Source organism: Zonotrichia albicollis, chromosome 9 (assembly GCF_047830755.1).
Source record: "Zonotrichia albicollis isolate bZonAlb1 chromosome 9, bZonAlb1.hap1, whole genome shotgun sequence".
Lineage (NCBI taxonomy): Eukaryota > Metazoa > Chordata > Aves > Passeriformes > Passerellidae > Zonotrichia > Zonotrichia albicollis.
Window position 1 is genome coordinate 33809195 of NC_133827.1, and position 27723 is coordinate 33836917.

Below are 27723 nucleotides of genomic sequence, written 5' to 3' on the forward strand. Positions count from 1 at the left end.
TAAAATTCTTATTGCCTTTATTCTGCCCATTGCCTCCCACAGTCCTGCGGCCAGCACACACCCACGCACGCATGCACACACTCACGCACACTCAGGCACGCTGGGAGTCTCTCCCTCGGCTCGGAGGAACCGGGCTGCAGTGAATCCTCAGGGAAAGGTGAGTGAGTCTTTTGGCAGCAATCACAGCGTGTGTCAGGAGCGGGCGGCGCCTGCTCCTTCTGCATAAAAGAGGAGGCTGGGGGAGGCGCGGCCCCCGGCGCAGCCCCCGCCCCAGCCCCGCTCTCCGGCCCTCGGGGGAGCGGCTGCCGTCCGTCGGTCCGGGGGCGGAGGGTCCCTGTGCAAACGTGCTGATGGCCTCGCTCTGCAGTCCAGAGCCGGCCAGGAGAACCAAGAGGGTAAGAGATGAGGAGCCGGGCACCTGGTCCCCCTCCCTCCCCTTTCTGCTCCCTCTTATCTTTTTTTTATATATCTCTTTTTTTTTCTTTTTTCTTTTGTTTTTTTTTTTTTTTTTTTTTTTGTTTGCCTAACTCCCTGCATAGTAAATTGGGTTCGGGTTCTGGCGTGCAAAGCCAAGAAAGGGAGCGAAGCCTTCCCTTCGGACACGTTCCAGTGCAGACCCTTGGGCGGAGGGCTTGCCAGGGCTGGAGAAGAGGAGTGATTGTCTGGGGCTGGTGGCCCCAGCCCTGTCGCTGGCTCAGCCTCCCCCGGCTGCTTCCACGTGGGGAACAGAGTTAGGGAAGGCTTCGGACATGTCTGACGGACTCGGCGGACGGGTCAACAATCTGTGGCCTCGGGGAGGTGAGGGAAGTGAGGATTTGGGGGAAAACAGGGTGAAAAGAAATCCAAGAAGCAGAACAACTCTTCAAACCGATGAGCACCAAGACAGGGTGGGAAGTGGGATGTGCCATCTCTGTCCCATAATCCATCTTCAATATGAAGATGTGTTGCTGCCTCGCCATTCCAGAACAAGGGACGAAAAGCTGGGCTCCCTCAGCATGAGTGCCTTCGATCCAGGGAAGGGCGTCCCGTCCCATCCCGTCCCAGGCGACCGTCCGAGGCAGAGGAGCGCCGTGTGGAGGGGAAAACAGGAAGCTGGGCTGCACCGCAAACTGAACCTTTATGGCAGGTTCCCTTGGTCCGTTCCAATGCAGAGTCCCCTGTGGTCAAACCTGCACTGGGAGCGTCTGGTTCATCTGCAGCCTCATGTCCTGAATGCTGCTCAGGATCTTCTTCTGGTGCCCTGCTAGCGTCACCCCTATCCTCAGCAGGTCCCTGCAAGGAAAAGGTGACGACTCAGCCCCCAGCCACCAGCAACATCAACATGTGGCCCTGCCCCACTGGAGCAATGGATCTATCCATCATTACAGCCCTCTGCCAAGCTCCAGTGCTCCCTCTAACACCACAGGGGACCGGATGCTGAATCCTAAACCTGAACTCCCTTGGGATTGGATGCTGAATCCCAGTCCTTAATTCAGCCCACCACACACTCAGGTGGGAGGAGGTGGCTGTCAGATAGGCAAGGGAGAGTGTGCAGCAGCCCCAGTCCCAGTTTGCTCCCTCCTCCCCTCCAAGCAGGGACTTACTCTGCAGTCATCTGTGCCACCAAGTCGAAGGAGGCAAACCCAGCATTGACAAAGTTCTCCTTGTACCGTCCCATTTTGATGGCATCCAGCCAGTCTCCCACGGTGGTGAAGGTGGTGTAATCTGGGACAGTGCGGTCCAAGAGCGGCTGGGAGATGCTAAAGGGCAAGAGAGCCACAGGTCACAAGGAGCAGGGCACAAAGAGGTGTAACTGGAAGCAAGGGCTCCCCATTCTTATCCACTCCCTCCCACAGCTCTATTCCCAACCACTCCAGTGTTCCCAGGAACTGGGGTAAGTGCTGGCTGGAAACAAGGATGTCACTGACCCAGACTGGACGCTGGCGATGACCTTCAGGCTGGCAGCATTGCGGATGAGCTTGTCCAGCGTGTTGACAATCTGTGCAAATTTGGGCCTCAGGTTGCGGTCCCGCACCCAGCAGTCCAGCATCAGCTGGTGCAGTGCAGTGGGGCAGTCCATGGGGGGTGGCAGGCGGTAGTCCTGCTCCACAGCATTGATCACCTGCAGAAAGATAGGTAGAGGCAGGTTGTGAGCCACCTGTGCTCCCACAGGCAGCCTAGAGCTCCCGGTTCCCTACTCCCCAGAGAGCACTCACATCCTGGTTGGACATGTCCCAGTAAGGTCGCTCGCCGTAGGACATCACTTCCCACATGACAATGCCGTAGCTCCACACGTCGCTGGCTGAAGTGAATTTGCGGTAGGCGATGGCCTCAGGAGCTGTCCATCTGATCGGGATCTTGCCTCCCTGCACGGATACACAGCTCCATGATTAGTGCATCCCTGAGGTGTCTCCCCCCACCACCAGATCCCAGATCCCTTGTGAGTGTCCTGTACCAGGGAGCTGGTGTAGGTGGGGTCAGCTGGGTCATCCTCCAGGAAGCGGGAGAGCCCGAAGTCAGACACTTTGCAGACCAAGTTGCTGTTGACCAGGATGTTGCGGGCAGCCAGATCCCGATGCACATAGTTCATCTCCGAAAGGTACTTCATGCCAGCGGCGATGCCTCGCATCATTCCCACCAGCTGGATGACTGTGAACTGCCCATCATTCAGCTGCCAGAGGAGAGATCAGAGGGGTTTGCAACACCCTGAACAGATTGAGGAAGGATCCCAGTGCGCTACCACCATCACCTTCTTCCTCCCTAGAGCCACCCCTCTTCTCCCACTCAGAGCTTAACCCTGGGACACCAGCATGACGATGCAGAGAGATGGAGAAGGGCTCAGAGCTGCTGCCCCCCATGTACTGCACCCCCCAGCCCAGGGCAGGAGGGGATGGATGCTCACCCGGAGGAAGGAGTCGAGCGCACAGTTCTCCATGAATTCCGTGATGATCATGACTGGGCGGCTCTTGGTCACCACGCCCTCCAGGTGGATGATGTTGGGGTGGTCGAACTGGCCCATGATGCTGGCCTCGCTCAGGAAGTCCCGCCGCTGCCGCTCCGTGTAGCCCACCTTCAGGGTCTTGATGGCCACGAAGATCTCGCGGCGGCCAGGCAGCTTCAGGCGCCCCCGGCACACCTCACCAAACTCCCCTGTAGTGGGAAGGAGAGAGGGGAGCAGTACAGTGAGCCACAGGACAGGGTGAGAGGCAGCAGTCTCAGCAGCTGCTGTGCCCAGCCCCAGGACTTGCCTGCTCCAATGACCTCCTCAATTTTCACACAGGAGATGTCAATCTCTTTGGCGAATTCCCGGACAGCTTCGTTTGGATCCTCGTAGGTGAAAGGGTCAATGTACACCTTCATCCCAGGGGTAACTGCAAGGACAGAAGCCATCACCAGGAGGGACACAGCAAGGGTGACAGATGTCAAGCCACTTGGCTGGCTGTCAGCCCACCCCTTGTTAGAAAAGGCTGCCCCTTTGCATGGGATAGGAATTGGGAGAGGGCAGCCAGAGTCCATTTGCTGGGCTCTCAACGCTCACCATATTGCTGCAGCTTCTCTGTGTACTCAGGGTCGGTGTTGTTGCGCTGCTTCCTGCCCAAAGGAGACGAGAGGAGGTGTTCAGTAACCATCCCTTTCCTGATGGGGCAAAGACATTCACTGCCAACTTCCAAATCCCAGCACATACAGCCTCTGCCAGAGAGCCTTCCCTCTGGCAGCCTGTGCACAGAGCCATCCCTCCACCCGAGGTGCGATGGGAGGAGATGGCCTAGTTGTGCTGAGTGCATGGCAGGAGCCTGGGCAGAGCCCAGCTCCTGCTGGGGAAGCAAAGGCACAATCCTCCCACAGGACCCCTGCTCTGGGACCCACGTGTGGCTGGTGCAATCCTTCACTCTGTGACTGCAGCTGCCAGAGCTCTGCCCACAGGTGAAGGGGAAAGCTCTGTGGCAGACATGAGCAACCCCCAAACCCAGATTTGAAGCCCTCCTCCCTAAAAAGCCAGTACCTGAAGCAGACGATGGCAATCACCACCACCACGATGACGAACACCAGCCCTGCAGTGGCCGAGCCCACGATCAGAGGCAGCTCCTGGAAAGTCTTGCTGGTGGAACCTGATGGAGGGACAGGCAGGAATCGAGGTCAGTCTGGGAAAGGAGCAGACACGGGAGGGCTGGGTGATGGAGGCATCCCAGTGCTGGTACCTACCGCCCTCGGCAGTGGTCTGGAACTCCGTGGGGAGGCTGTAGCGGCCGTACCCCGCCACGGTGCGCGCCCGCACCTGCACCATGTACCGAGCGTTGGCCTTCAGCCCGTCCAGCCGCACCGAGTTCTTCTGGCTGGTGACTGTGTTGGCGATGCCATCACTCTGGCCTTGCTGTAGGGGAGACATGGGTGTCACCTCTGTGAAGCCACCCTCCATTTGCTGGCTCCCACATGCCCCAGGAGCCAGGTTTGCAGGGACCCCCTATGCCATGGTGCTGATGGGAAGGGCTGGAGGAGGGAAAAGGCTGTTCCTGCTTTACCTTCTCTGAGTACTTGATCTCATAGTCCAGAATGATGCCGTTGGGTCTCTCTGGGGGAGTCCATGACAGTGTCATGCTGTTCCCAGTGCTGCTGTGCAGGTGCATCGTCGGTACGGCAGATGGGGCTAGGAAGGAGGGCAGGGAAAGAATGAGCCACCTGCACCAGGTTTCCACCTCCACCATCCCACACAGTGTAGGGAATGCTCTGCCTGTGACCTGCTTGGATAATCTTGGTGGAAAGGCATGGAAAAGCTCTGAGACTCATGGCCTCCCCCAAGTCTCCATAAGGAGGTGTGATCTCAGCACCAAGGGGAGCCTCAGAAATAGCACTGAAGTCATGCTTCACCCCATGCCTAGCTGCAGACTGGTCTGGGGAAGGCCCCTGCCAACCCAAACTGGGGCTCCCTCCGCTCCTCCATTTGCCAGGAGCTCTGTGCTCCACCCCAGCAGCAAGACCCGTGAAATCAGATCAGTGCGCAGTGGCTGGAGATTACCAGCACGCTGGAGCGGGGCCAGAGCAGGAGGAAGGAGGGAATGGCAGAGCACTTGGCTGCCTGCAAAGGCTTGGGCTGGTGCTGAGCCTTCCCAGGCACACAGGAGAGAAATCTCATTTCCTTCCTCCTCCCCTCGCAGCAGGGACAGCATCTCTGGGGTAGGTCTAGAAGATCCAGAGCTCTCTGGAGCATCTGCCAGCCCTAGTCTTCTCCTCTTGCATGCATTTTGATCTCATCTCCTCTAGGGACATGCTTTAAACAGAGAGGAGAGTTTACCCAGGGGATTAGATGCAGGCCCAGAGAGCCAGTTAGGCAGCACCACAAAGGACTGCAGCCTCCCAGGCTGTCAGAAAGAAATCTCTGCTCCACTCTGCTCTGTGGAGGAGATACAGCCCCTGCTCCCTGGTGGCTCCACTGACCTGCCTGGTTGGTGGTGATGTTGACAGAGGCAAAATGGGGAGGGTAGGGACTCTTGTTGGAGATGCCGTTCACAGCCTGGATCTCGAAGGTGTACTGGGTGTGGGCCATCAGGTTGCTGATGTAGATGCGTCGCTCGGTGAGGCCGAGCTGGCGTGGCACGAACTCCACGTTGTCGTCGCAGCGGGTGCACAGGCGCCGCTCCACGCTGCATTTCTTGCAGATGACGTTGTAGAGCAGGTCATCCCTCCCGCCCGTGTCCTGCGGCTCGCTCCACTCCAGCACCAGCGACGTCTCGTTCACGTTGGAGATGACATTGCGGGGGGCTGAGGGGACACCTGCAGGGAAATGTGGGTGTCCTCACGTCCAGCTCTGCCTGGCATGGGCACAGCACATACCCCATCCCAGACACAGACCGCCATCACCTCCACAGCCTCCCTTGCTCCCCTCCCTGCCCAGAGCAGGACTCACTGGTGCAGGCGCTGTCTGCAGGATCTGTGTCTGCCCGGAAAAAGCCGTTTCGACAAGTGCAGACCATTGCTGCTCCAGAGGTGGTCCGGCTGTTGGGAGGACAGGGAGAGCAGGGACCTTCCCCTTGCTTAGATTTGAAGGTTCCTGGGCCGCACGCTGGAGGAAAGAAAACCAGACCTGAGTTATAAAGTGAACCCAGAAAACATTCACTGCTCCCACCATAGCTGGGCAGACTCCTCCTCACTACCCTGCCAAATCTTTGATCAGTGGATTGAAGACCTCAGGCCTCCTACAAGCCTTTCCACTGCCATCAGCCATGCCCAGGGAATCATGGCTGGGAATAGTGAGAAGAGTGGGCTGCTGGAAGCACCAGATGGCTCAGGCACAGCTCTGCCAGGAAATGCTGGGCTCCAGCAGCAGGTCCAAGGTAATTGGAGGTGGGAAGAGTTGGTCACCACCAGCAGTATGGGGGGCAGAGCAATTCCATCCAGAGCTCCATTCCTCAGTTATGATTCTTCACTGGCCTTCCTAAGGGTCTTACCATACTCCCTTACCATACTCCCTTCTCCCTTCTGGGGAAACACGGCTGGGAAGGAAAGAACTCCTTTACAGCCCCTACGAGAGGCCTCCACCACCCAAAATCAGCCACTCAGCCCCAAACCTTCCGCCTCAGGCTCTTGAGCCACTTCTCAGTCCCGGGGCGGCGGCACCTCACGAGGTCGGCTCAAGTGGAGCGCTGAGCGAGATGAAAACATTCCTGCAGGTCCTTGGCTGAAGAGCTGCTTCAGCATCACTGCCACCTCCCTCCTCCGCTTCCGATCAGGGCCCTTCAAGGAGCCACAAGTCCTGGGATACGGCCTCACTGGCACCACAAGGTGTTTGTTTGTAATGAGGGGCACGTGAAAGGTTTAACAGCACTTGAGCCGAGGAGCAGAGTGGCCTCGGGAAGCTGACCCACACCTCGAAATAGCCTGATTTATCACACTGCTGCCCAAGGAAGCGGATTCTGTGCTCTGTGTTTGCAGCCGGATGAGGTGAGAGAGCCACTGGCGCCGGCTCTGTTCAGCATCACCCTGTTTGCTACAGCTGGGGCAGCATCAGCACCGATGGCCCTGAAGGAGGGCACATCCTCCTCGCTCTACCATGTTAGGGAAGCTCCCAGGGCAGGTAACCCTGCCACGCCAGCCACACATCATCCTGAAAACAGCAGGAGGTTTCCTGGTGCTTCACCAGGCTGTGGCAAGTGGAAGTTTCCTGCTATGAGGCATCTCCCGACACCCTCTGTGGAAGTTTTCCGGCTGGTTGTGGCCCCACATGGGGCGTGGAGTGCTGTGAGTCACACGCTGCCAGGCCGGCCCCGCAGGGACCCGCACACAGCTCAGGTGCTGTCCTGGGTTTGTCCAGGCACCAAGCAGCAGCAAGCCCAAGGGAGAAGCCCCGCTCCTGTGCAGTGCTGCTGGCCAGGAGGCTGTGAGAGCAGCCCTTGCAGAGACAGCCGCCTGCTCTCCCGCCCCTCTGCCTGGATGGGTGTCAGGAGCTGCTTCCTGCTCCCAGGGTGTGAGCCTTCCAGCAGTGAGACTCTTCTTTGGTCAAAACAGGACTGACTACATGGCTCTACTAACTCCACTCCTTGACCTGAGTTCACCCAGCCTCTGGGCCTTCCCTTTGGAAATGAAAGCTTTGCCCGTCCCGACTGTGCAGGCTGGAAGGCAAAGCAGTGCACAGATCTGCTCCTTGGCAAGCAATGGGAAGCCAGCAGGTCCAGGGCTTCTGTGTCCCCAGCCTGGGACAGCCAGGCCGCTAGAAAATGTGTCTTTATGTGGACAGCAGAGGCCCAGAGGTCGCAGAAAAGCCTTGGCATAGACAGACGCACCCCAGCTGGAGTCCCGGGCGGCTCAAACTGGGTGGATGCAGATTCACACATAAGGAACCAGATTGTTGAGGAATGAGAGATGACTGAAACCTCTTGGACAGGAATGCTCTGGGCTCAGAAAGCTGCCAAACATGCTTTGGTTATGGAGAGGAGCCCAGATCCATCAGGGACAAAACCCCCTGAACAGGCTTGTTGGGGGGAAAGTGAAGCCGGAGCAACCAGAGCTTGTGTGAAGCTGACAGCCCAAGCATGGCATGGCAGCCAAGGACAGCCAGGGGCTTGCAAAGGATGCAGGAGGACATTTGGTCTCCAGCACATGAAGTGCCAGCCGGTGCCCAGTGGGTTACGGGCACGAAGGTGACAGTGGCCTCCCAGACACAGGAGGAAGGGACAGGCAGAGCCGCCCTTCAGCAGCTCCTGCCACCCCTGAGCAGTGCCCAGTGCAGGCACAAGGGGTGAAGGCCTTTTCTTTGCATCCTTATGCCATCCTGGCAGGAGGGGGATGAGCCAGGAACCAGCCCTGTTAAGAAGGGGAAGAGCAGCAGAGGCACTGAGGCCCAGATGCACTCCAGTGTGTAGATTTCCAACTCTGCTTAATAAATCAGAGCATAAAGACCTCGGTGGCAGTGTGACAGCTCTCAGCCGCCACATTTGAAGGCAGTAACCGAGCTGAAAGCTGATCCCAGGTCCCTGGTGGATAAGCCGCTGTGTCATCTCTTCTCTGCAAGAAACTGCCTGTACAACAACCACTGTCTTGGCCGGCACGCTGCGGAACGAGCCTGGGAGCTCTGGAGTGGGAACGTGACTCCATCCAGCCGGAGCTGGGAAGCCAGGCTCCCTTCTCCCTGCCGAGAGCTTTGCATAAGCACTTTTCCTGCTGAAGTGTCCTCAAATAAAATAACAACTCTGAACCTCTGCACACAGATCACATCTCCTGGTGCTGTGCTGCGGTCACTTCTGGGGAGAACATGACAGTCAGTGACAGCCACAGGATAACAGGTCAGGGAACCGAAGCGGAGAGGAGCCGCTGGTTTGATGGCAGGGAGAGGCAGCCTGGCCTGACAGTGGGGATCAGCCACAGAGGGGATTTGTGTGGGGCGTGGGAGGGAGGAGGACAGCAACAGAGCCCTGCTGTAAAGCTGCCCCTGCACCCCTATGGGGCATCACACTCCTGGCATGGCAAACGCGGCCATCCGGCTCTGGCAGCCCCTCCAGGATTTTCATCAGCCACCCTCCTCCAGGGCCTGATCCTGTCTCAAAAAGCTGCAGCACAGAGCTGGGGGAAGAGGGGGGTACTACTCCTAAATACTATTTCCACCGTGGCGAATAAAGTTCAAGGAAGGGAGCTGAAAAAAACACCGAAATAAAACCCTTCTGCCAGCAGCAGAGAGCAGTGACTCATCCCGTAGGCAGCCTCCATTATTGCATGGGATGCAGGCAAGCAGCAGTGAACCACTGTACATCCCCAAAACTCTGGGGTCCCCTTGGAAAGGCAGGGATTGCCACGACACACTGGAAAAAAACAGCCCCAAACTACCATGTTTCATGTTTCAACCGCTTCCCATTCACACTACAATATTCCAGCATCCTTCCAGCTATTTCTCTCCCTGTAGGATTGAAGCAGGACGCCTTGCCTGAGCCTAGATAAATTAAACTGATCATATCCCTTTGCCCATCAACCCTGTAATTTCTTTAGAGGCAGCAGTCAGGTTTGTTCGGGACGATCTGTGCTTTATGAACCTGCACAGCTCGCTCCCTTCTCACTGTCGTAAGTGGCTACAGATGGAGCAGAGCTGTGGAAGCAACAGCCTGGCTACAGCCGAGGCGGTAACTCTGTTTTTAAGTCTCTCTTAAAAGGCAGTTATTTAAAATAAAGTAAAATAATCACCCTTTGGGTGAAAATATTTCACACTAGCGCAGTCCAAAAGTGAATGGAGTAAATCTGAAGGGAGAGAAGGGAGAGAGTCTTTGGGGGTTTGAAGTGGCATCCAAGGAATAGGCAAGAAAACAATTTTTTTCTTTTTTTTTTTAAGAAAAGAAAAAAAAAATTCAATAAGCAAAGCTGCCTCTTGAGCCACAGTGGGTCACAGGCAGGACGGCAGGGGCAGATTTCCTCGACTGTGTTACAAGTAACCCATTGTGGAGCTGCCTGGCTGTAAACCGGCAGCTCTCCCTGCCTTCCCTGCTGCTGCCTTTGATCTGGAATCCCGGGCAATTAATCCCAGGCAGTTTCACTTCCTGGGTTTCATGCAGCAAGCCCATGTTGCAATGCAAAGCTGCAAACAGTTGGCAAGTGCAATGCTTGCTTGGCATTTTTTTTTTATTTAATTCAGGGTGATGTTTTCATTAGTCACTGATTGCAAGGGAAATTTATTTTTGCAAAAATTCTGATTTTGGCCCCAGCTTGACCTGCGCTCACCTACTGATTGTGCCAAATGTTCAGTGCCTGGTGCCTCGAGAAAAGAAACATCAATAAGGCTGAGAAATGGGTCTCAGGAAGGTGTAATGTCATGCTGGACACTGTCACCCCCAGTGCTCCTACAGTTTGGGTATCTATGGACTGCACCACACAGACTCAGCTCCCCTCCCAGGTGGGGTGCAGGCTCAGGGGGCACTGTGGACCTCCTCCCAAGCAGAGGGGACATGCAAGGAGGGGGCTCATTGCTCACCCTGGCACAGCAGCCTTTCTGCCTTTGTGTGAAGCCAGCAACACAAAGGTGCAAATTCCAACAAATCCATCAGATTTGGAGGAGGAGCATTTTTGGGGAGCCCCTTGACAGCAAATGCCCTGAACTGTTTGGGTGCCTCCTAATGTAAAGGAGAAGGGATGGGGCTGGGGAAAAACTAAACCCCAGGGGCTGCAGGGTGTGGGGTGTGAGTGCTGTGCACCCCAGCCCATGGAGGCATGCGGGAGCCTTTGCTCCCCTCCCCGGCCAGCAGCTCCTTCTTGTCCTCCAAGAGCTGCCTCTGCAGCTCTGCGTGGCAGGGAGTGTGTGGGAAGCGGCACAACCCCCAGAAGGGCCGTGTGCTAATTAAATAAAGATAATGAGGCTGAGAATGAGATGCCAAATCAATGCTGTGGCAACTCAGGAGTAGAGCGCCAGGTACCAGCCTGGCGGATCGCCTTACAAAGCACGCCAAAGAAACTGTCTTCAGTCGGGCAGGATGAGCCCTCTGCTCCCGAGGGACTGGGATACAAGCTGCATTGTAACAGGTCTGAATGTGAGCTCTAATCTTGGCTTGGATGGAGATAAAGAGGAGGAGGAGGAGGAGGAGGTCTTCAAAGGCCACTGAAAGTCTGGGAAAAGGGAGAGATTTACAACAGGGCTTATCCCATCTAAGCAGTAACTGGGTATTGTTATTTATTAAAATGCCATCTGGCACTCTGGAGTGCTGCTCGCCTGCACGGTGAAGCCCCTGCGGGCTCCCTGGGGCAGGAGTGATGAAACCCCAGCTTTGGGGGGCTGCACCACACCTCTGCCCACAACACCGGCTCCGAGACTTCTTGGGGGTGCTGGACTGTGGAAATGGGCTAAGGGAACACCCAGCCAAGAGGAGAAAAGGAGCTGCAGCTTCAGCTTCTCCCAGCCCTTCTTCAGCTGTTTCCACTTAAAACACACGATCGTATGGCGGAAAATCTGATCCTAGAGGCGCAGTGCAACTTTCCCAGAGAAACGTGAGGACACCGCCGCTGCTGCCCAGCAAGGAGGCAGGCTGCTGGATGGAGACGTGCCCGCGGCCCAGCGTGGCTTCCCTGCCTGCTGCAGCAGAAGCTGGGCCTTGGTGGGAAATCAAAGGCGCTGGGAAAGCTGCCACATGGGGGTCTGTCCAGTTTGGGGATGTGGAGATGGGACCTTGCCCAGGCTCCTGAGCCTAATCTGAGGAGCTCTGTCCTGCCTTGGGATGCCCCCTCTCAGCACATGCCCGGTACTGGCTGGAAACTGTCACCTTGTGCACAAACCCCACTCTCTGCTGGGAAAGAGCCAACGTCGTGTATGGTCTAAGATCTCCCAGTCCAAGCAAGAAGGAAAGCAGCTATCCATAAGCATGGACCTCATGTGGAGTGTGGATGGATGCCTGGCACTGGTGTCCATCAGCTCAGGAGGAGCCAGACTGGTGCTCACAAGACTGATGCAGGGGCTGTGGCACTGAAGTCAGAGCAGTGCTGGAGGCTCTGGATCCCTGGCAGAGCTGCAGCCCTGTGGAGACTGACCTCTCCCTGCCCAGCCACAGCAGCACAGCTGTCAGCCACCCTGCTCCCACAGCCAGTGGGGAGGCCAGCCTGGCCCGAGCCCCACGTCACAGACCATCCCAAATCACACGGCCCCTGCCAAGAGCAAAGGGCTGGCGCCAAGCATCCCATCATGGGCCAGCACAAGGCATCCAGGGCTGGGGGCCCCGCCAGCATCCCGCTCCCTGTGCAATGCCTGCAGCCAAGGGGAACGGCAACCTCTCTGCCCTAAACCCCAGCCACCCCAGGGCAGGGTCCTCCCTGCCAGAGACAGCTCACAAGAAAAAAATCACCCTAAGGGAATGCAACATTCATCCAGACAGATTTTTCCTTACCAACAAACCCGAACTGGGGTTAAACAGCAACACCAAAGCTATCGTGGGAGAGCATGGCAGCTGCAGGACTCACACAGAGCTATCTTGCTGCTAGGGCGGCTCTCCATCCCCAACATCTCCATGTGCAGGATATGTTTCCTTCCCTTCCAGCAAGAACAAGGAGCTTCAGATCCGCTGCCTTCGTGCTGGTCCCTACCATCCCTGCTGCAAGCTTTCAGCACTGGCAGGGGGAGCATGCATCAGCATGGCTTCTCCCACAGGGGAGCCCTGCTCACCACCAGGGCTTCTGAACAAGCCTCCGCACAAGCAGCGTGAAATCACACTTGCCAAGAACAATCACTCGGCCCAGCCACAAGCACTGCAGGAGGGAGAGAGGGAAGACGCTGGATACAGCAGCAGCAATGAGAGAGAGGTTTTGGTAATGCTCAAGGGCTTAAATGTGCTGGATCCCTGCTGAGGACCATGCCTTGAGCTGCAGCTCTGTGCAAGGAGATGCATCCCACAGAGGGTAGCACTGCTGGTTGCCCACCAGTGTGTCCTAGCAGACATTGCATGAGACCAGACCACAAAGGTTTTAAGGCTTTGGTGTCAAACTGCAGACCAGTCCTCTGAGATGTCACCCTGCTCACTCATCAGGGAAAAGCCTCCAAAACCAGACTGAGCTCAACGCAAAATCACCTCCTTCACATCAATGCACCCATGGGGACAAAAGCCACGATCACTCTGCCATGCACATACCTTGGCACTGGGTATCCTTCATGGTGGGCTCATATCCAGCAGCACACGTACATGCTCCCACGGGTACCATCCACTCGCCGTCGCCGTTGCAGTACAGCTTGAGGGGCACAGACACCTCCACTGCATTGGGGATGCAGGTGCCCGGGGCGATGACCAGGGAAGTGGGCTCGGCCCCCGTTAGAGTCTCCGGGAAGATAGCAAAGCCAGCAATGGTGTTGGAGCATTTCTTGTAGAAAGCCCGGACGGAGATGAGGGACATGCAGGCTCCCAGGTCTTGGAAGGCAAGGTAAAAACCATTCTTGGAGAGAGGGCCAAAGCTGCGCACCTTGGTGTTCACGCGGCCAGACTCCAGCTTGGAGAAGCTCTCATCTGGGGCAATTGTATCCACTTTGATATAGGGGTTCTCCATCCAGAAAGGGCTGTTTGCAGAGGCAGAATCCGTATCTGACTCATAATAGAAGAGGTTGAAGGTCTCTTTGCAGGAGCCAGGGATGTTGGGGATGCTGTTGCAGTCCCGCACAGTGAACTTCAGCTCCACGTAGACGCGCTGGACGTCCTGGCGCTGGATGAATTTGGTACGAAGCCAGTTGTTCTGGTTGGCCTCCCGTACGTTGCACACCTGGTACGTGCGGATAGGGTTCATGGCCTCGTCATAACCACTGACTTCTTCCCACTGTGATTGAGAGGGAAAGGGTTAGATCCCCAGCCAGGGACAACAGTGCTACGGACACATCGTGAATGGCACAGGGTGGGGGGAACAGGCAACAGTCAACAGGGAAGAGCAGCAGCTACACCTTCACCTGTCACAACCCTCCTGGTCATCACATTGACTAAGAGCAACCCAGGCCAGGGACCATGACACTCCCACTCCACTGGCATGGAGTCAAGAGGAGATGGTTTCACAAGGCGAGGATATGCACAGGAGGAAAGGAGAAAGATGCAGCCAGCTTCACAAAGGCAGTGGTGAGCAACCATGATTCCCATGGGGCCAGGGCCAGCTCTGCCCTCGATTCCCATGGGGCCAGGGCCAGCTCTGCCCTTTGGAGGTCAGGACCAGGGCTGGTTCTAAACTTACCCCTGTCTCCGGATGAGTTGTCCATGCCAACTCAGAGGTCACCCACTTTGTGTCCATCAGGGTCTCTGGAGAGAAAGGAAGGAGAAAAAGAAATAATTGGAGATGAAGGCCAAGATTAGAGGGGAAAAAAAGCAGGAGGAGTGGAGGAGAGGAGAGCTGAGCCTGACATTTCTGTGGAAAACAGCAACTTGGGGGGTGAGACATGGTGGGAGGAGGGGGGAGCGGCGCAGACAGACTCCAGATTTCTCTTCTCCTGTCAAGAGAACAGGAAGAGCGAGGCGTCCCTGGAGAGCTGTGCTGGAGGAGGCAAGCGGCAGGACGAGGAGCTGGCCAGGTGGCAAGGGGGAGATGGGGACAAGCTGCCATCCCCAGCCACTAGCACAGCCAAACGTGTCCCCCAGGCAGTGCAGGGGTGCCAAAGGCGGAAGACCGGGCGCCCCTGTCCGCACCCTCCCCCTCTGCTTTGGCAGGGTGCGTATTTAATGTGGCTGGGGTTGAAAGGGCCCGTTCCCATGACAGGGCGGTGCGGGCCAGGCAGGTTTATCCAGAGGAGGAGGGACTGGCAGGCTGCTCTCCCAGAGACGCCCCACATCACTCATTTTACAAGAGGGGAGAAGAATTTGACCGTCTGGCCAACATTCCTGGAGCAGACTACAAGACAAACCACCCCGGCAGCATTCCCCAAACAGCCCCAGCCCCAGCCTTGGGGGAGCGAGACGCTTGTCTGGGAAGAGCTGCAATTGCAGGCAGCTGTCGCTAATCCCAGGCAGAGCCGCGTGGCTCCGCGCGAGCACCACGCGCAAAAAAGCAGCAGTGAAACACAACCATGAGAGCACACTGACATGTTCAGGGGCCAACGGCCCCTCTGTGAGCTGCTGGCCTGTGAGCTTTGCTCCAGGGATGGCCCTTAGGCTGTTTGGAGGGGAGCAGGCACCTCAGCACCCTGAGGTCCTCCGGACCTTCTTTTGCCTAGGGGGAGTTTGGTGGAAGGGGGATGCAAATGCCTGGAGACCCTGGTGTGCTCAGGGGGGCTCTGCTGCCTGCACCGAGCACGACCCAGGACCAGGGCCAAAACACCTCCCTGATGAGGGCATCCCCCTCCCCAGCCACAAGTATGGTCCCATGTGAAACCCTGTGCAGCTCCCCAGGCACTGCCCGCCCATCCATCCATCCATCCATCCATCCATCCATCCATCCATCCACCCACTTCTCAGCCCACCCGGGCTCAGGAGGAACGGCAGGGAGCCATGGCTCTCCTAGATCCAGCAGTGGGCTGGGAACTGCTCACTCCCACCAACTGGGGCACAAGGACCTGCCAGGGCAGCTCAGCTGTGCCAGCCATGGCTCAGCCCCGCAGCAAGAGGCAGTTTCAGCTTCTTTCCTTCCAGCCCAGGAAAACCCCAGGCTGACCTAGGCAGGGAGGAAGTGTGGAGGAGGAAGGAAGCATTCACGCATGGCAGGGTTTCGGATGAAGCCTGACTGGAGGTAAACACCTTCTTCCCGTGTCCCACCCCGGCGAGACCCGGCAGCAGCTCTCAGGCCAGCACCCACAGGCAGGCTGGCAGCACAGGCTGTGGGTGCCACCATGGCACAGATAAACAAGCACGTCTGGGGACACGTGGGCTCCCTGACCTGCCTTGTGGCTTGCCAGGTTCCCAGCTGGGCCAGCGAGCTTGCTTCTCGCCCAGGCTGTTCTCCCAGAGCAAACACAAACACAGTCCCATTGTGGCCTGGTGGCACTAGCAGTGGGCATGGCACTGGGGACAGAGGGAGGAAAAGCTTTCATGGTGCCACTCCCCATTGGTAGAGGTGCAGAAGGGCAGCATCTACATCAGACATCAATGCAGAGATGGCTGCTGGGCAGGGGTTATTTGCTGTTTCTCAAGAACACAAACTAGGGGCATCTGGCAAAAAAAGGGAGAGAAGGAAGAAGCCCTCTGTCAAGCAGGTAATGCAGGAAGGGTGGGACACAGGATGGGCAGAATGGCTCTGTGCACCCATAAGGCAGCTTCTGCTCAGTCCCAAGGCACTACCTGCCCAGGGGACACAGCAAGCCACCATCTCTCTCCCTTCCCATTTTCCCACACCATCAGTTACTGAACCCCAGCAGGATCGCAAGTGTGGCTTTGCGCAGCCACAAGACCACAGGAGACACTGCTGTGCTTCCCAGACCCCTGCATGGTGGGCAGGCAGTGCCAGATGATGGGGGAGCAGGTTCCAGGAGGGGGCTGCCCACACCTCTGCGAGGGACAGGCCCCGCGCTGGCTGCCCTAATAAGGGCACAGCGGTGCTGAGGGCCCAGACACGCCGCGCTGGCGGCGAGCAGAGCCAAGCGTGTGCTCAGCGCTCACAGTGCGGGGCTGCCAACTCCCGGGGCAGAGACTCTGCGGGTCCAGCCAGTGCAGGGCCAGCTGGGGGAGTTTCTGCAGGAGGAGCGGGGAAGGGATGCCCTGCGCTCTCAGGGCTGGGGCTGCTGATGGATGAGCGGCTGTGGCGGTGAGTCAGGCTGGGGAGATGGGGATCTGGGTGGCAGGGTGTGCCCGCAAATAGAGTGACACAAGGATGCTGTGGCAAGCCACAGCATAGCATGGACTGACCAGACCATGGTGGGTGTTTGCTTCCCAAACCTGTCCAGGGGATGCGGGAACTCTCCTGCACAGCAGCAGGCTCCACGTAGGAAGCCCTTGCCATGGCAGCTGTCCCCTCCAGCAGCGTCCTTCCCCTTGAGTGTCGGCCGTGGGCAGAACCTCAGCTTGGACAGGAGGCTCGCTGCCTGCATCCTAATTTGGCAGCATCTGCCATCTGACCAGCAGAGGAGAGAAAAACTGACAGAGCCAAGCCGGCTGTTGGCGTGAGAGCCACGTAAACCACACAGAGAGAGCGGGGAGGGGAAATAATAATCATAAAAAATATTCACTGAGCAACTCAGCTAAAGGAAGCAGGCTGAGCACAGAGGGCAGAGGGGGTTTCCTGCAACCACAGGAGTGACCCAGGTGGGGTCAGTGGAGCCTCCCAGACCCCTGCAGCCTGCCATTGTGAAGGTCGTAGGTGGAAGGCCCTATGGGCTGCTGTGCTGCAGGGTCCAGGGGCTGGTGGCATACGCTGAGCTGAGCTGCAGAAACTGCTCCGAGCCCTTAGAGGTGCCACAGAGCTCTCACAGTGACCTGGCCCTAAACCTGGTCCTCTCTCCCAAAAACACTGGGGCACACCAAGCGCTGGTCCCCCATGAAAGGGCATGTGAGAGGGCATGTTTGGGCTGGGCTGGAGAGCCCAAGCACTGGGCTTCAGTGGTTCAGGATCAAGCAGCTGCTCTCTTCCTCCGGCCCATGGTGCCAGAGGGGGGCTGAGAGGTGTCACTGGTGATTTCCCAGTGTGGTTCAGGTTTGCAGGTGCTGTGGAGGGACGTGAACGGCGTCAGGGCTGGCTGAACAGTGAGTCAAAGCCACTTCAATCCCGCATAGCACAGCAAGAGCCTGGTCCCATTAGTCAACGGGAAATTGGCTCCCAATTTTGCCGGCTTGGGAAGTCACCCTAAGGCCTGCTTTATCACTGTCTGCAGCGCTGGGAGTTGTCCTCTCCTTACCTTCAGCTGGGCAAAATCAAGGCAAAGAGAAGGAGCCCAACTATGCTCAGCAAGTGCAGCCAGCCAGGCTTGACTCCACACAGAAGCAGAAGTCCCAAGGCAGAGTGGGATCCCAGGACAGGGAAAGATTCTTACTCCTTGGACAGGGCTGTGAGCATTGTTCTGGCTGCCTCCTCCCTGGCCTGCACGTCTCCTCCCAAGCACACCCTGAGCTGCAAAGACGAGCAGTCCCCTACCAGCAGCCCTCCCATCACCTCTACAGAGGCCCAGCAGTTCACTAGGTGTTTGAAGCCCTGGCAAGGACCCATCTGGAGCCGGAGACCTCTCTCTCGCGGTGCTGAGGCTCAGGAATGCGGCATGCATGGTCTGAGGCCAGCGAAAACGTTTGAACTCCCCCCTTAAGAGGCCCAGAGAGCCCGTCTCGCGCTGTTGAGCGGCAGACGCGCACGGCAGCGATGGCTGAGCCAGAAAAGGGGGGGAAAATATCAAAATTCTTTCAAGATGAAGCCACTGGGGAAGACTCAATCCTCTCCACCAGTAAGCTCCACTTTGAACGCTTTCCCCTTAGAATACATGGACTGATGGCTTTTATCAGGATACACTGGCAATATAAGATGCCAGCTCTTTGGCCTGATGAGGAGAAGGCAGCTCATGCAAGTCCAGAGCATCCTGGAAGAAGGCAAGGGAGAAGAGTTAGTAAAGACACCCACGCAGCCTTGCTGCAAACAGAGGAACCTGTTCTGCAACGTGCCCATGCTCTCTGTGAGCTATGCACACTATGGCACCATGTCTGCAGGAGCTCAGCAAAGGGCAAGTGGCCTGGACCAGCCTTATGTGGCCCCTTGCCCCACACTGAGCTCCTGCAGATGCCATCAATGGCTGGACCATTTGCCCCAGGATATGGCTTGGCTTCCACCATGGTGGCTGCTAAGAGTGGTGCCAGGTGCCTTTTTTCCCCCTCACTGCCATGCTTTTCTCCTCTGGAAGGAAAGCTACCTTGTTTAGAGATGCACTTTTAATCTTTGAGACTGCCTGCTATTCAAAAAGTGACCATAAGGGGCATCTCTGCATATTTTAATTTCTTTCTCAGTTTTGAAGATAATTACACCAGGAGTGAGTGGCCTTGCGTGCTCCCCATTCAAGCACCTATCGGTACAATTAATCCCAGCACTGTTCTGAGCAGCGGCACAAAGGGCCTTTGGTGTAAGGTCCTTTATCTGGGAACAAAGAGCTGCCTGTGGGAGAGAACCTGAGGTTGCACTTTTCCCGCTGACAAGCGTTCCGTACACAAAAGCTGAGCCACAGGAGTGCCCTGTGAGCACGTCAGGTCTGGGAGACCCCGCAACACGTTTTCTTGAAGCATGTGGCTCACTCAGATCCCTCCTCCTCCTCCTGGAGGGTTCTTCCCCTGCTGACCCCAGCTAAACCCTGTAGCCATCCTGCTCCCAGGCAGGGGATGTCCCTGCTCCAAGGCCAGGGGACTCCCCATGCTGCCTGCATTTGGGAAGCTCTCCCGTCCAGCTCAGCCCACGTGCACCATGGATGGAGCACAGCACAGACAGAGCTCTGGAGCACAGGAGGTGGCGTGCTGGGAGGTTTCGGCACTTGGCAGCCCCTTGTGCCGGAGCTGCACTGCAGGGAGGAGAGGCTCTTGCTGATGCAGCCAAGAGCCAGGAGAGCAGGGAGGAAGGCTGCAGCCAGCGTGGGAGGTATCAGGCAGGGAACCAGCAGGCACCCTCGGTGGTCAGGGGGTACCCGCAGTGGAGGTGCCAGGCATGGGGTTTGTGAGCCTGGGGAAGGTTCTGGCAGGAACTATTTGCTAGTTCTCTCTGCAGGGATGGGGCTGGCAGCACTGCCAGCATGCTGAACAACTCACATGCCCTCATTCTCCCCCAGGAATCCCATCTCTGCCAGGGACCCCCCCTGCACACCCCCTAGTGCCCAGCACAAGGCCAGGGGGCTGTGCTGGTCCCACCCTTGCCCTCCCCGACTGTCAGGCCGGGCAGGCCAGGCAGTGCGGTTCAGCCCAAGGGAAGGGCTGGAGCACTCCCTATCACCGCCCACGCTGGGAACCTGTCCTTATGACAAGCAGGGCGCCTGCTGCTCCCCAGCGCCGAGGGGGGAGACGCGAGGCTGCCGTGGGAGCTGGCCCCCCACCCCAGCCCTCGCCAGGGTCCCTGACCCACATGCCCACCAACGTCCACTTGTCCCAGGTCCAAGGCAAGCCAGCAACTTGTCAATGAGCTGGGAACAAAGGGAAGAGAGGAGGGGAAGAAAGAAAAAAAGGGGCCTGTATCACAGCTGTGGCCCTTCATGCCAAGGGCGTTTGGCCCATCATCAAAGGGGATTGGATTTGCTGAGGCAAATGATGACACATCCACTTCAAGCGGGGCAGGTTCTGCCTGCTGCTGGAGGCGAGCCATCGGAGTGAAGAAGTACTGTGGGCACTTAATAATAGACTCATTATTTCTGCATTATGGCAGGGCCCAGAGGCCCAAACTGAGATTAAGGCCCCTCTGCGCATGCAGGGCACATGCACACACCAAGCCAGGCAGCCCCTGCCCAGAGAGCCCAGCCAGAGGTGGGCAGCACTGCCAGTCCTGGTATCATTCACCACTGCCAGCTCCAGCCCTGCCAGAACCATGGTAAGCTCACAGCAGGGCCCATAACTCCAATTCCGATGATGCTCTAAGGATGCATCCTTCATTTCCCAATCCCACACCTACATGGGGTATTAACCTCAAGCCAGGAGACAGTCCCATGGCTCTGAGCCCCTGGCCTACTGCATCTCTCTCACAGTCCTCCCCATCCAATCCCAATGTCCTGCCCCTTCTGCACTGGCCAGATCCAGATTCCAGATGACTGGGAGCTGCCTGGCACATGGGGTGGAGGGGGACAGGAATTCTCCCTCCATCCAGCCCTGTCCGGTGACCAGCCCACCATCCGCTAGCTGGCTGGAGAGGGTTTTCCGGCCACGTGCTCCTCACCAGGAGCTGTTTCCTGATGGCTGCAAGACAGACTGAAGCATGTGAGAGAGGACAGGTGCCAGCTCTGCAAAAGGCAGATCAAGTGGCAGCGGCTGGGATGCAGGGAGGGATGGGTGCTCCCTCCCGCCTGGTCACGCACTGGATCAAGGCAGGAAGAACGGAATTCTGTCGTTTTATGAGCAGAGCCATGCCAGGCTGGGCTCCAGCATCTGCCAGCATCACACTATGTGCACCCCCTTCTAAACCACAGCACTTGGAGCCTCGGACTTTTGCAGGACGGCAGCTTCTGCCCTCCAGCTGCACGCCAAGGACACGTGCAGCCCGCTGCCCAAAGCCTGCTGGGTCCTGCTGCCAGGCCCTGGTCCTGCAGAAAGGCTGTACCAACACTGGGAGAAAACGGGAGCCAGCTGCCCGAGCCCAGCCCTGCACTGCAATTACTGTTCTATTAATACCACGGGGATTTCGGATGTCAGAGCCCAGCATGCTACGCCAGGGTCAGCCTGGCCAAGGAAGAGCTGCCATCCCTGCCCACGTGGTGGATGTGGATGTGCCCTGGTACTTGCTGCTTCAGCCTGCCTAGGGGGAAAAGATGCTTTTGCTGTGCCAGGCTGTGTGCAAAGGGGAATGAACAGATCCCACAGACAGCCTCTCAGCCTTGCTTGCTGCCAGACTGCCCACTTGGGACAGGAATGTCCCTGCCTGGTCCAGGGGAAGGGGCTGCCCTCTGCAGCTCTCTGCCATATGGGCAATGTGACCAGCTGTGCCAGGCAGACAGGAGCTCTAGGGCCAGCAGGCAGGACAGATTTATAGGTCGCCATCCCCAGCAGGAATGGCCATGCTGCCGTCCTCTGCTGCCACAGAAATAACTCATCTGATCAGAGGATGCCAGACCTGTTCGAGCCACAAATGCCATTGACTAGGACACGGGCAGCAAATCAGCCTGCAAAGCCACCCTTGTTTCCAGAACATGTTATGATGGGGACACTCCTGCCACTTCTCTCTGTGACCCCACTGCCCTGTGGCCATGGTTTCATGGGGCAGGTGTCCCCAGGGGGCCACCAAGCTGAGCTGGGCCGTTATGGGCGGATGGAGAGCCCCAAAGACCCCAGGGGACCCAAGAAAAGGCGGTCGGTACTGCAGACCTGCCTCCGCAGGGCAACTGCTTGCGTCAGGCTGAGATCCAAAAGGCCCCTCTCTCCCTCCAGCTCCATTTTTTTTCCAGGTTGTACTTTTGGAAAGTGCCCAGAGAAAGAGTAATGATATTTAAAAGAAAAAAAACAACCACCCCTTCCCCAAAAAAGGTTACTCCGTGCACATCCAAAGACTCGCCCCACAGACGGGTAGCTTGGCTGCCAAGCTCCATCCCATCCCGGCAGCGCAGAGTGGGAGTTTCTGCCAAGATCTCCCTCCTCTCTACTGCCTGGGGCAGTTACCCAAATCTCTGCGCTGCTCTCTGCTCACTTCCTCAGCTCTCTGAGAGCACCAAGCCCATCTGGAACTGCTTAAACCCAAATACTGCCCCCCCCTCCCTCCTCCACCTCCCCCACCCCCAAAGTCAGATTCTTCCAAAGTTAAAACAAGCACAGAGTCAGGAGGGGGTGCCGGGCCGGGCTGACTCGCTCCTTCATTTCGGTTTAATTTCTGGGGAACTAGAATAAATCTCTTCCTGGCGATCGTTCAAGCCCTGCACATTTTTCTCATTAATAAAAAAAGGCCTTGGATAGCACGCCGCGTGTGCGTGCCCCCCTCCCTGCGGGGTCCCCCTGCGCCCCAGCCCGTGCTGGGCAGGCACTGAGCACCTGAGAGACGCAGCACTGGGCTCAGGGGACATGGGGACAGCAGCGTCCCTTCCCTGGGACAGGGATGGATTTGCGCAACAGCCACACCTCACAGAGGAACAGGGAGGCTCAAATCCCCCTGCAGCAGCTGCTGGGCAGGAGAATCTTGGGGGAGGGCTCCCCTGGGAGGGGACATCCCACTGCCCACCCCTGCAGCCCCCGCAGGGCCCCCGGGGCATTCCTGGGGAGGGGGCCCAGAAACAGGTGTTTGTCAACAGCTTCTGCCACATGCACGAGAAACGCCAGGCCCCGCAGCGCAGCGGGGCTTAGCAATGGGCAAAAATAAAATAAAGAGAACCCCCCAGCAAAATCCTCCCCCTGTCCCAGCCAGGGACCCTCAGCCAGCACACGCTGGCACGTGCGTGGAGAGTGGCCATGGGCCGGTGCTCGGCCCTGCGCTGCGCTCCAGCCTCTTCTCAAGATGGCTCCCGCTCCTCTTCAGCGGGGCGGCCATGCGAGGACAGCACTGGGCTTGCTACCTCCCGGCTCAGGCAGCACAGGCTGGAGGGCCGAGCTGCGCCGAGGGGAATGTGGGCACCAGAGGAGGGATGCAGCCCCTCTGGGAGTGGTGGTGGCACTGTGGGAAAGGCATGTGACCCTCCAGAAAGGGGATGTTGCCCCTCTCCCAAGCTCAGCGCCATGACTGCTCTGTGGCAATGCTGAGGGTGGGTGACAGTGGTCCCCAGGCGCAGAAGGATGAGGCTTCACCAAAAGTGCCAAGCCTGTCCCGTCACAGGCAGGATGCCCACCTGCCTTCCCTACAAAATGGCTCCCACTCGAGGCTCAGCTCTGCGAGGGAACAGCCCATGCCCCACAGCCAGCACCGTCCAGCCAGAGCACAGGGCTGGGTTTGGAGCAACAACAACAACAAAAATGCAATAAAAAAAACCAAAACATGACTTCAAATGGGACGGTCCCAGTCGGGTGGGAGTGTCACTGCAACAGGCTGCCTGGCCTTCAAGATGGCAGCCCATCCCTTGGGGCATGGGGCTCTGCCTGGCTCTGCAAGGAGATTCCTGCCCATGGAGGGGCACCACCATCCCCCAAACGCTTCATGGGAACATGCTGGACCCAGAAACAACAGCAGCTCATTATGGTTTCAACCACTGAGAAGCTTGCGGCAACGGCAACCACCAGCTCCACCGCAGCCCTTGGGCAGAGTCCCCCTTTCCCAGGGTTCTCCTCCGGGGGAGGCTGACACCCACCCTGTGGTCTGCACCAGCTGGGAATGGGGATTCCGACCCCGGGGCCACCCCAGCACCCTTCTCCCAGCGTGGCTCCCAGGCGGAGACGCTTAATCCCGACAAACCAGTTTGACTCAGCACAACAGGAACAGCTACAATTTTAAAAACATGCAAGTCTGTGATTCAGATTGCTGGGGCTGTTTTAATTAAACGCCAAGCTCCTCTGCTCCAGCGGCAGCAGCAAACGGCTCACGGAAAGAAAATGCAACAAACTGGTTTCCCCAAATATCTCTTGCAGTAAGTCATCATAACAAAACAAGGAGTTTCGGTTCATTCCTTAAAAACCAGAGGCCGCTATTCCCAATTGCAAGGGCTGGGCAGGCATGGCCTGGCAGCCACAGCCTCGCTGTACAGTGAGGGAGAAATGTGGGGCTGCAAACAGATCCCGGTGCTCCAAGTTTTCCCTCTCCCCAGCTCTCCGCATGCTCCGCCTGACACAAAGGAAAGCCCTTCTCCTCCCCTCCCCGGCAGCACGGACGGCAAGGCTTCCTCGAGCGCAGCTTTTACTGAGGAACAGGAGATTTAATGAATCCAGCAAGTGTTGCAGAGCCCCACGATCCGCTTTCCCTCACAGCCCTACCCCAAGCACCCATAAAACAGCAGGGCCAACTTCACCCATTACCCGACCAAGAAACATGCCATTTCTGTGAAAAGTAATTAAACAGAAAGCAAATCTCTCTGCCAAGAAAATACCTGGCAGCTCCAGCAAAGGGGTCAATTAAGCAGGGGTTTGTCGGTGCAGAGAGGAGCGTGGTCAATCTGTGTGACACCCAGTGGGGTCTGGGGGGTGTCACTGGGCAGAGCCGGTGAAGAAAATCCCCCTTAGAAATCTTGCTGCTTTGTGGGGTTTGGGTATTTCACTAGAGCCCAAGTCTGCTCAGGACTACGTGCAACAAACTACAGTGCTTCTGCATGGGAGTTCACAGGGAAGCACGTGGGAAACTCCAAGTTTAAATGGAGTCCTGAATCTGGAGAGGCTGCTCAGAGCAGGAACAGCCTGGGAGAGTGGCTCCTAGGGAGAGCAGGTCCCTGTCCCAGCCTACCCGCACCCCCAGGGCGACAGGCAGATCCAGTCTGTGACTGTCCATGCTCCCTTGGGCCAGGGTGTTTTGAAGCCTGGGGTTTTAGCCCTGGATGGTCGGCAAGGGCCCAGAACACGGCACATTCCCCATGCTGTTCCACCGCGTCCGCTCCCCACAGGGCCTCTGCTCCCACAGCCCCGCTGGGACAAACTTCTCAGCCCAAACCCCTGTGCTGGAGAAAGGATCCGCTGTTGCCCCTGGATAGAGCATTCCTTCTGCAGCCGGCCCGGGGACTGCTGAACCGGAGAAGAAAAACACATTGTGACTTCAAACAGACCCAGCGCACTTACAGGATCTGGAGAGAAACCATTTTCTCCTCGGCAGCACAAAGCCCTCACTGAGCTGCTGCCGAGCGCGGCTTTTCTCCTCCACCCCCGTGGGGCCTTGTAAAGAAACCCAACTCCCCGCCATCCCCTGGGGAATGGGGAGCGCCATCCAGCCCCGAAGCCCCCTGCCCTTCCAGCCCGGCACTAGCCACAAGCCTGGCCCTTCGCACCTCGGAGGGGACGGTAAAGTGGCCGGGTCTGGGGACTGCTCGCTGCTGTTGTCTGCAGGACGTGCGTACAGATTTATGGCCACGCCAGATTTATGATCAGCACTAAAATATCCAAACAAACGTGCACATGAGATTTACAGTAACCTCTGGAACGCGCCAGTCCCCGTCAGGAAGCAGCGGTGAGCGTGGACAGAAATGCCAAACGTAGCAGAAGAGCGGGAGCGGGAGCTCGCTGACCCTGATGCAAGCAGCGGCTTCCCTAAGCCGCAGAGGCAGAAGCCTCTCCAGTCCAGCTGCAACTTTCCCTCCAGCTCAAACAAGAAAAAAGGGAAAAAAAATAATTAAAAAAAAAAAAAAGACGAAGAAAAAAAAAAGGAGAAAATCCCACGGGGAATCGGGGCCAGCCCAAAAACTGCTGGGCAGCTGCCAGCCAGCCCTGAAGTGGTCCCACCAGGCTGGCACCCAGCTGGGCCCTGACCTCTCAGACGGTGCGTTCAGCCCCTGACCCCTCCACACATTTGGGAAGCTGAAAAAACCCAGTGACTCCTCAGCAGGGCCTGTTTATTTTCTCTCCATCCGACTCGTTGCACTGCTCCATCCCCAGACGGCAGTGGGGGAGAGGCAGGAGGGACTGTCCCCAGGTGATACACACCGGTGCTGCCAGCCCCCACGCCATCTATCCTTCCCAAATTCCTAAACCGCTGATGGGAAGCAGGTTGCGAGAGGCTAGCTGCAAGCGTGGGGCCCCGCCGGGCTCCCTGCCCATAACTTCATCCCCCGGCACCTCTCCAGAAGGCAGGGATGCCCAGGCGGGTGCACCCCATCCCGCGGGGGCTGAGTGCCGGGCGCTTCTCCCTTCCCCTCCAGCCGCGGGGTTCCTGCTGAGCCGGGAGCTCACGGACCTGGCAGGCCCACAGCTCTGATTCCTACAGCCTGCAAAGGACGAGGGGTTTAAATTTTTTTTTCCTTTTAAAGAAAAAACAAAAAAATCGCACGGAGCGAGGATGAAAAGGAACGTGGACAAGAAGCAGCCCCCAAACTTTCTACAAAGCCCAAAGCTAGAGGAAAGACGTCCCCCAGGCACCGCAGCGGGGGAGGGCTCCTGCCCACGGCCACCCCCGGCGCCGCGGCCCGAACCTCGCAACGCGGGGCGACGGCAGCGGGAGCCCGAAGCACGACTCCGCCTGCGAGCAGCCCCGTCGCCCCCTGCCCGGGCACGGCACCCACAGCTCCGCTCCGATGGGGGATCTCCCTTCCCTTCCGTCCCTCCCTCGCCAGCCCCCTCCCGCCGCTCCACCAGAGGGTTCGGTTACCGGACACCGGAACGCCGCCGCCCCGGCACTCCGGCTGGAGCCTCACACACTTTTTGCCGCGACAAAAACCCGTCCGGGCCCTCTCCTCCTTCTCTCCGGTGCGACCCGCCTTGCCCGCTCGGGAACCCCCGGTACCCAGTGGGGCCAAAAGCCTCTTTCCTCGTCAAAGCTGTGGGCGCAGCGGCGCTGCCCCACGGACCGGGGCTCACTTTCCAAGGGGGAGAGAATTACTCCCCGTTCTATTCCCAACTCCATCGGAGCTCGAGGGTGGGCGAGCCGCGGAGCGCAGACCCGCTCGGGGATAGATGCGGCACGCGTGGCCACTCGCCCCGGAGGTCCCACGCTGGAGCCTCGGGGGTTAAGGCAGCGGGCGCGGCGAGCCCTGCCGGGGAAGGGATGGAGCCGGACACGGCACACGGACACTCCTTCCGCGGCCCCACCAGTTCTGGCACGCCAAAAGCTTCCACTGAAAGAAATATTAATTTTCCAGCCCTCTCGGTCGTGGCGAAAAGCCTCGAAACGTGAACCGAGTATCCAAAGAGGCGCCGCTCCCTGCCAGCAGCCGCCGGCCGCGGATGCCGCGGCTCTGCCGTGCCGGGCTCGGTTCCACGGGGCGTTGACTCTGAAACCTACTGAGGGCGGCTGAGCGCTGGGAGCGAGACTGCGGCGAGCGCTCCGCGGGTACAACCGGGCATCCGCGGCTCGACGGCCAGTCGCGCTGAGCCACGACGGGCCTGGGACATCCCGGAGGATGCGTGCACCCGTGCGCGGTCGCTCGGGCCCCGGTGCGGCGGACGGGCACGCCCGCCCGGTACTCACCCTCCAGAGCGCGGCGGCCACCGGGGAGCAGCAGGAGCAGCAGAAGGGGGAGCAGCGGCGGCGGCGGCGGGGGGGCCCCCGGGCGGGCCGCGGCCATAGCGGGGGCGGTGCGGGCGGCCCCGCCGGGCAGTCCCGAGCTCGGCGCCACGCGCGGCTCCTGTCGCCGCCGCGCCACGCTCGCGCTCTGGCGCCGCCGCCGCCGCCGCCGCTGCTGAGCCGAGCGGGGCG

General features: G+C 58.2%; 1 protein-coding gene across 3 annotated transcripts; it reads right to left on the minus strand.

The window, feature by feature from the left end:
* EPHB3 (EPH receptor B3) lies at positions 1-27723 on the minus strand. 3 transcript variants are annotated; one of them, XM_074547350.1, is made up of 16 exons: positions 27496-27723; positions 14134-14198; positions 13059-13731; positions 5882-6037; positions 5413-5748; positions 4500-4624; positions 4183-4351; positions 3983-4088; positions 3518-3570; positions 3228-3350; positions 2882-3129; positions 2435-2650; positions 2196-2345; positions 1908-2101; positions 1584-1739; positions 1-1272 (listed from the first exon to the last, which is right to left on the minus strand). In XM_074547350.1, exons 1-16 carry the CDS (start codon positions 27590-27592, stop codon positions 1164-1166), a joined length of 2976 nt encoding a protein of 991 aa, XP_074403451.1. In that variant the 5' UTR covers positions 27593-27723; the 3' UTR covers positions 1-1163. The 3 variants fall into 3 exon arrangements, with proteins under 3 accessions (XP_074403451.1, XP_074403450.1, XP_074403452.1); XM_074547349.1 differs by having other exon boundaries at positions 3518-3615; positions 27496-27708; XM_074547351.1 differs by lacking the exon at positions 1-1272 and having other exon boundaries at positions 1580-1739; positions 3518-3615.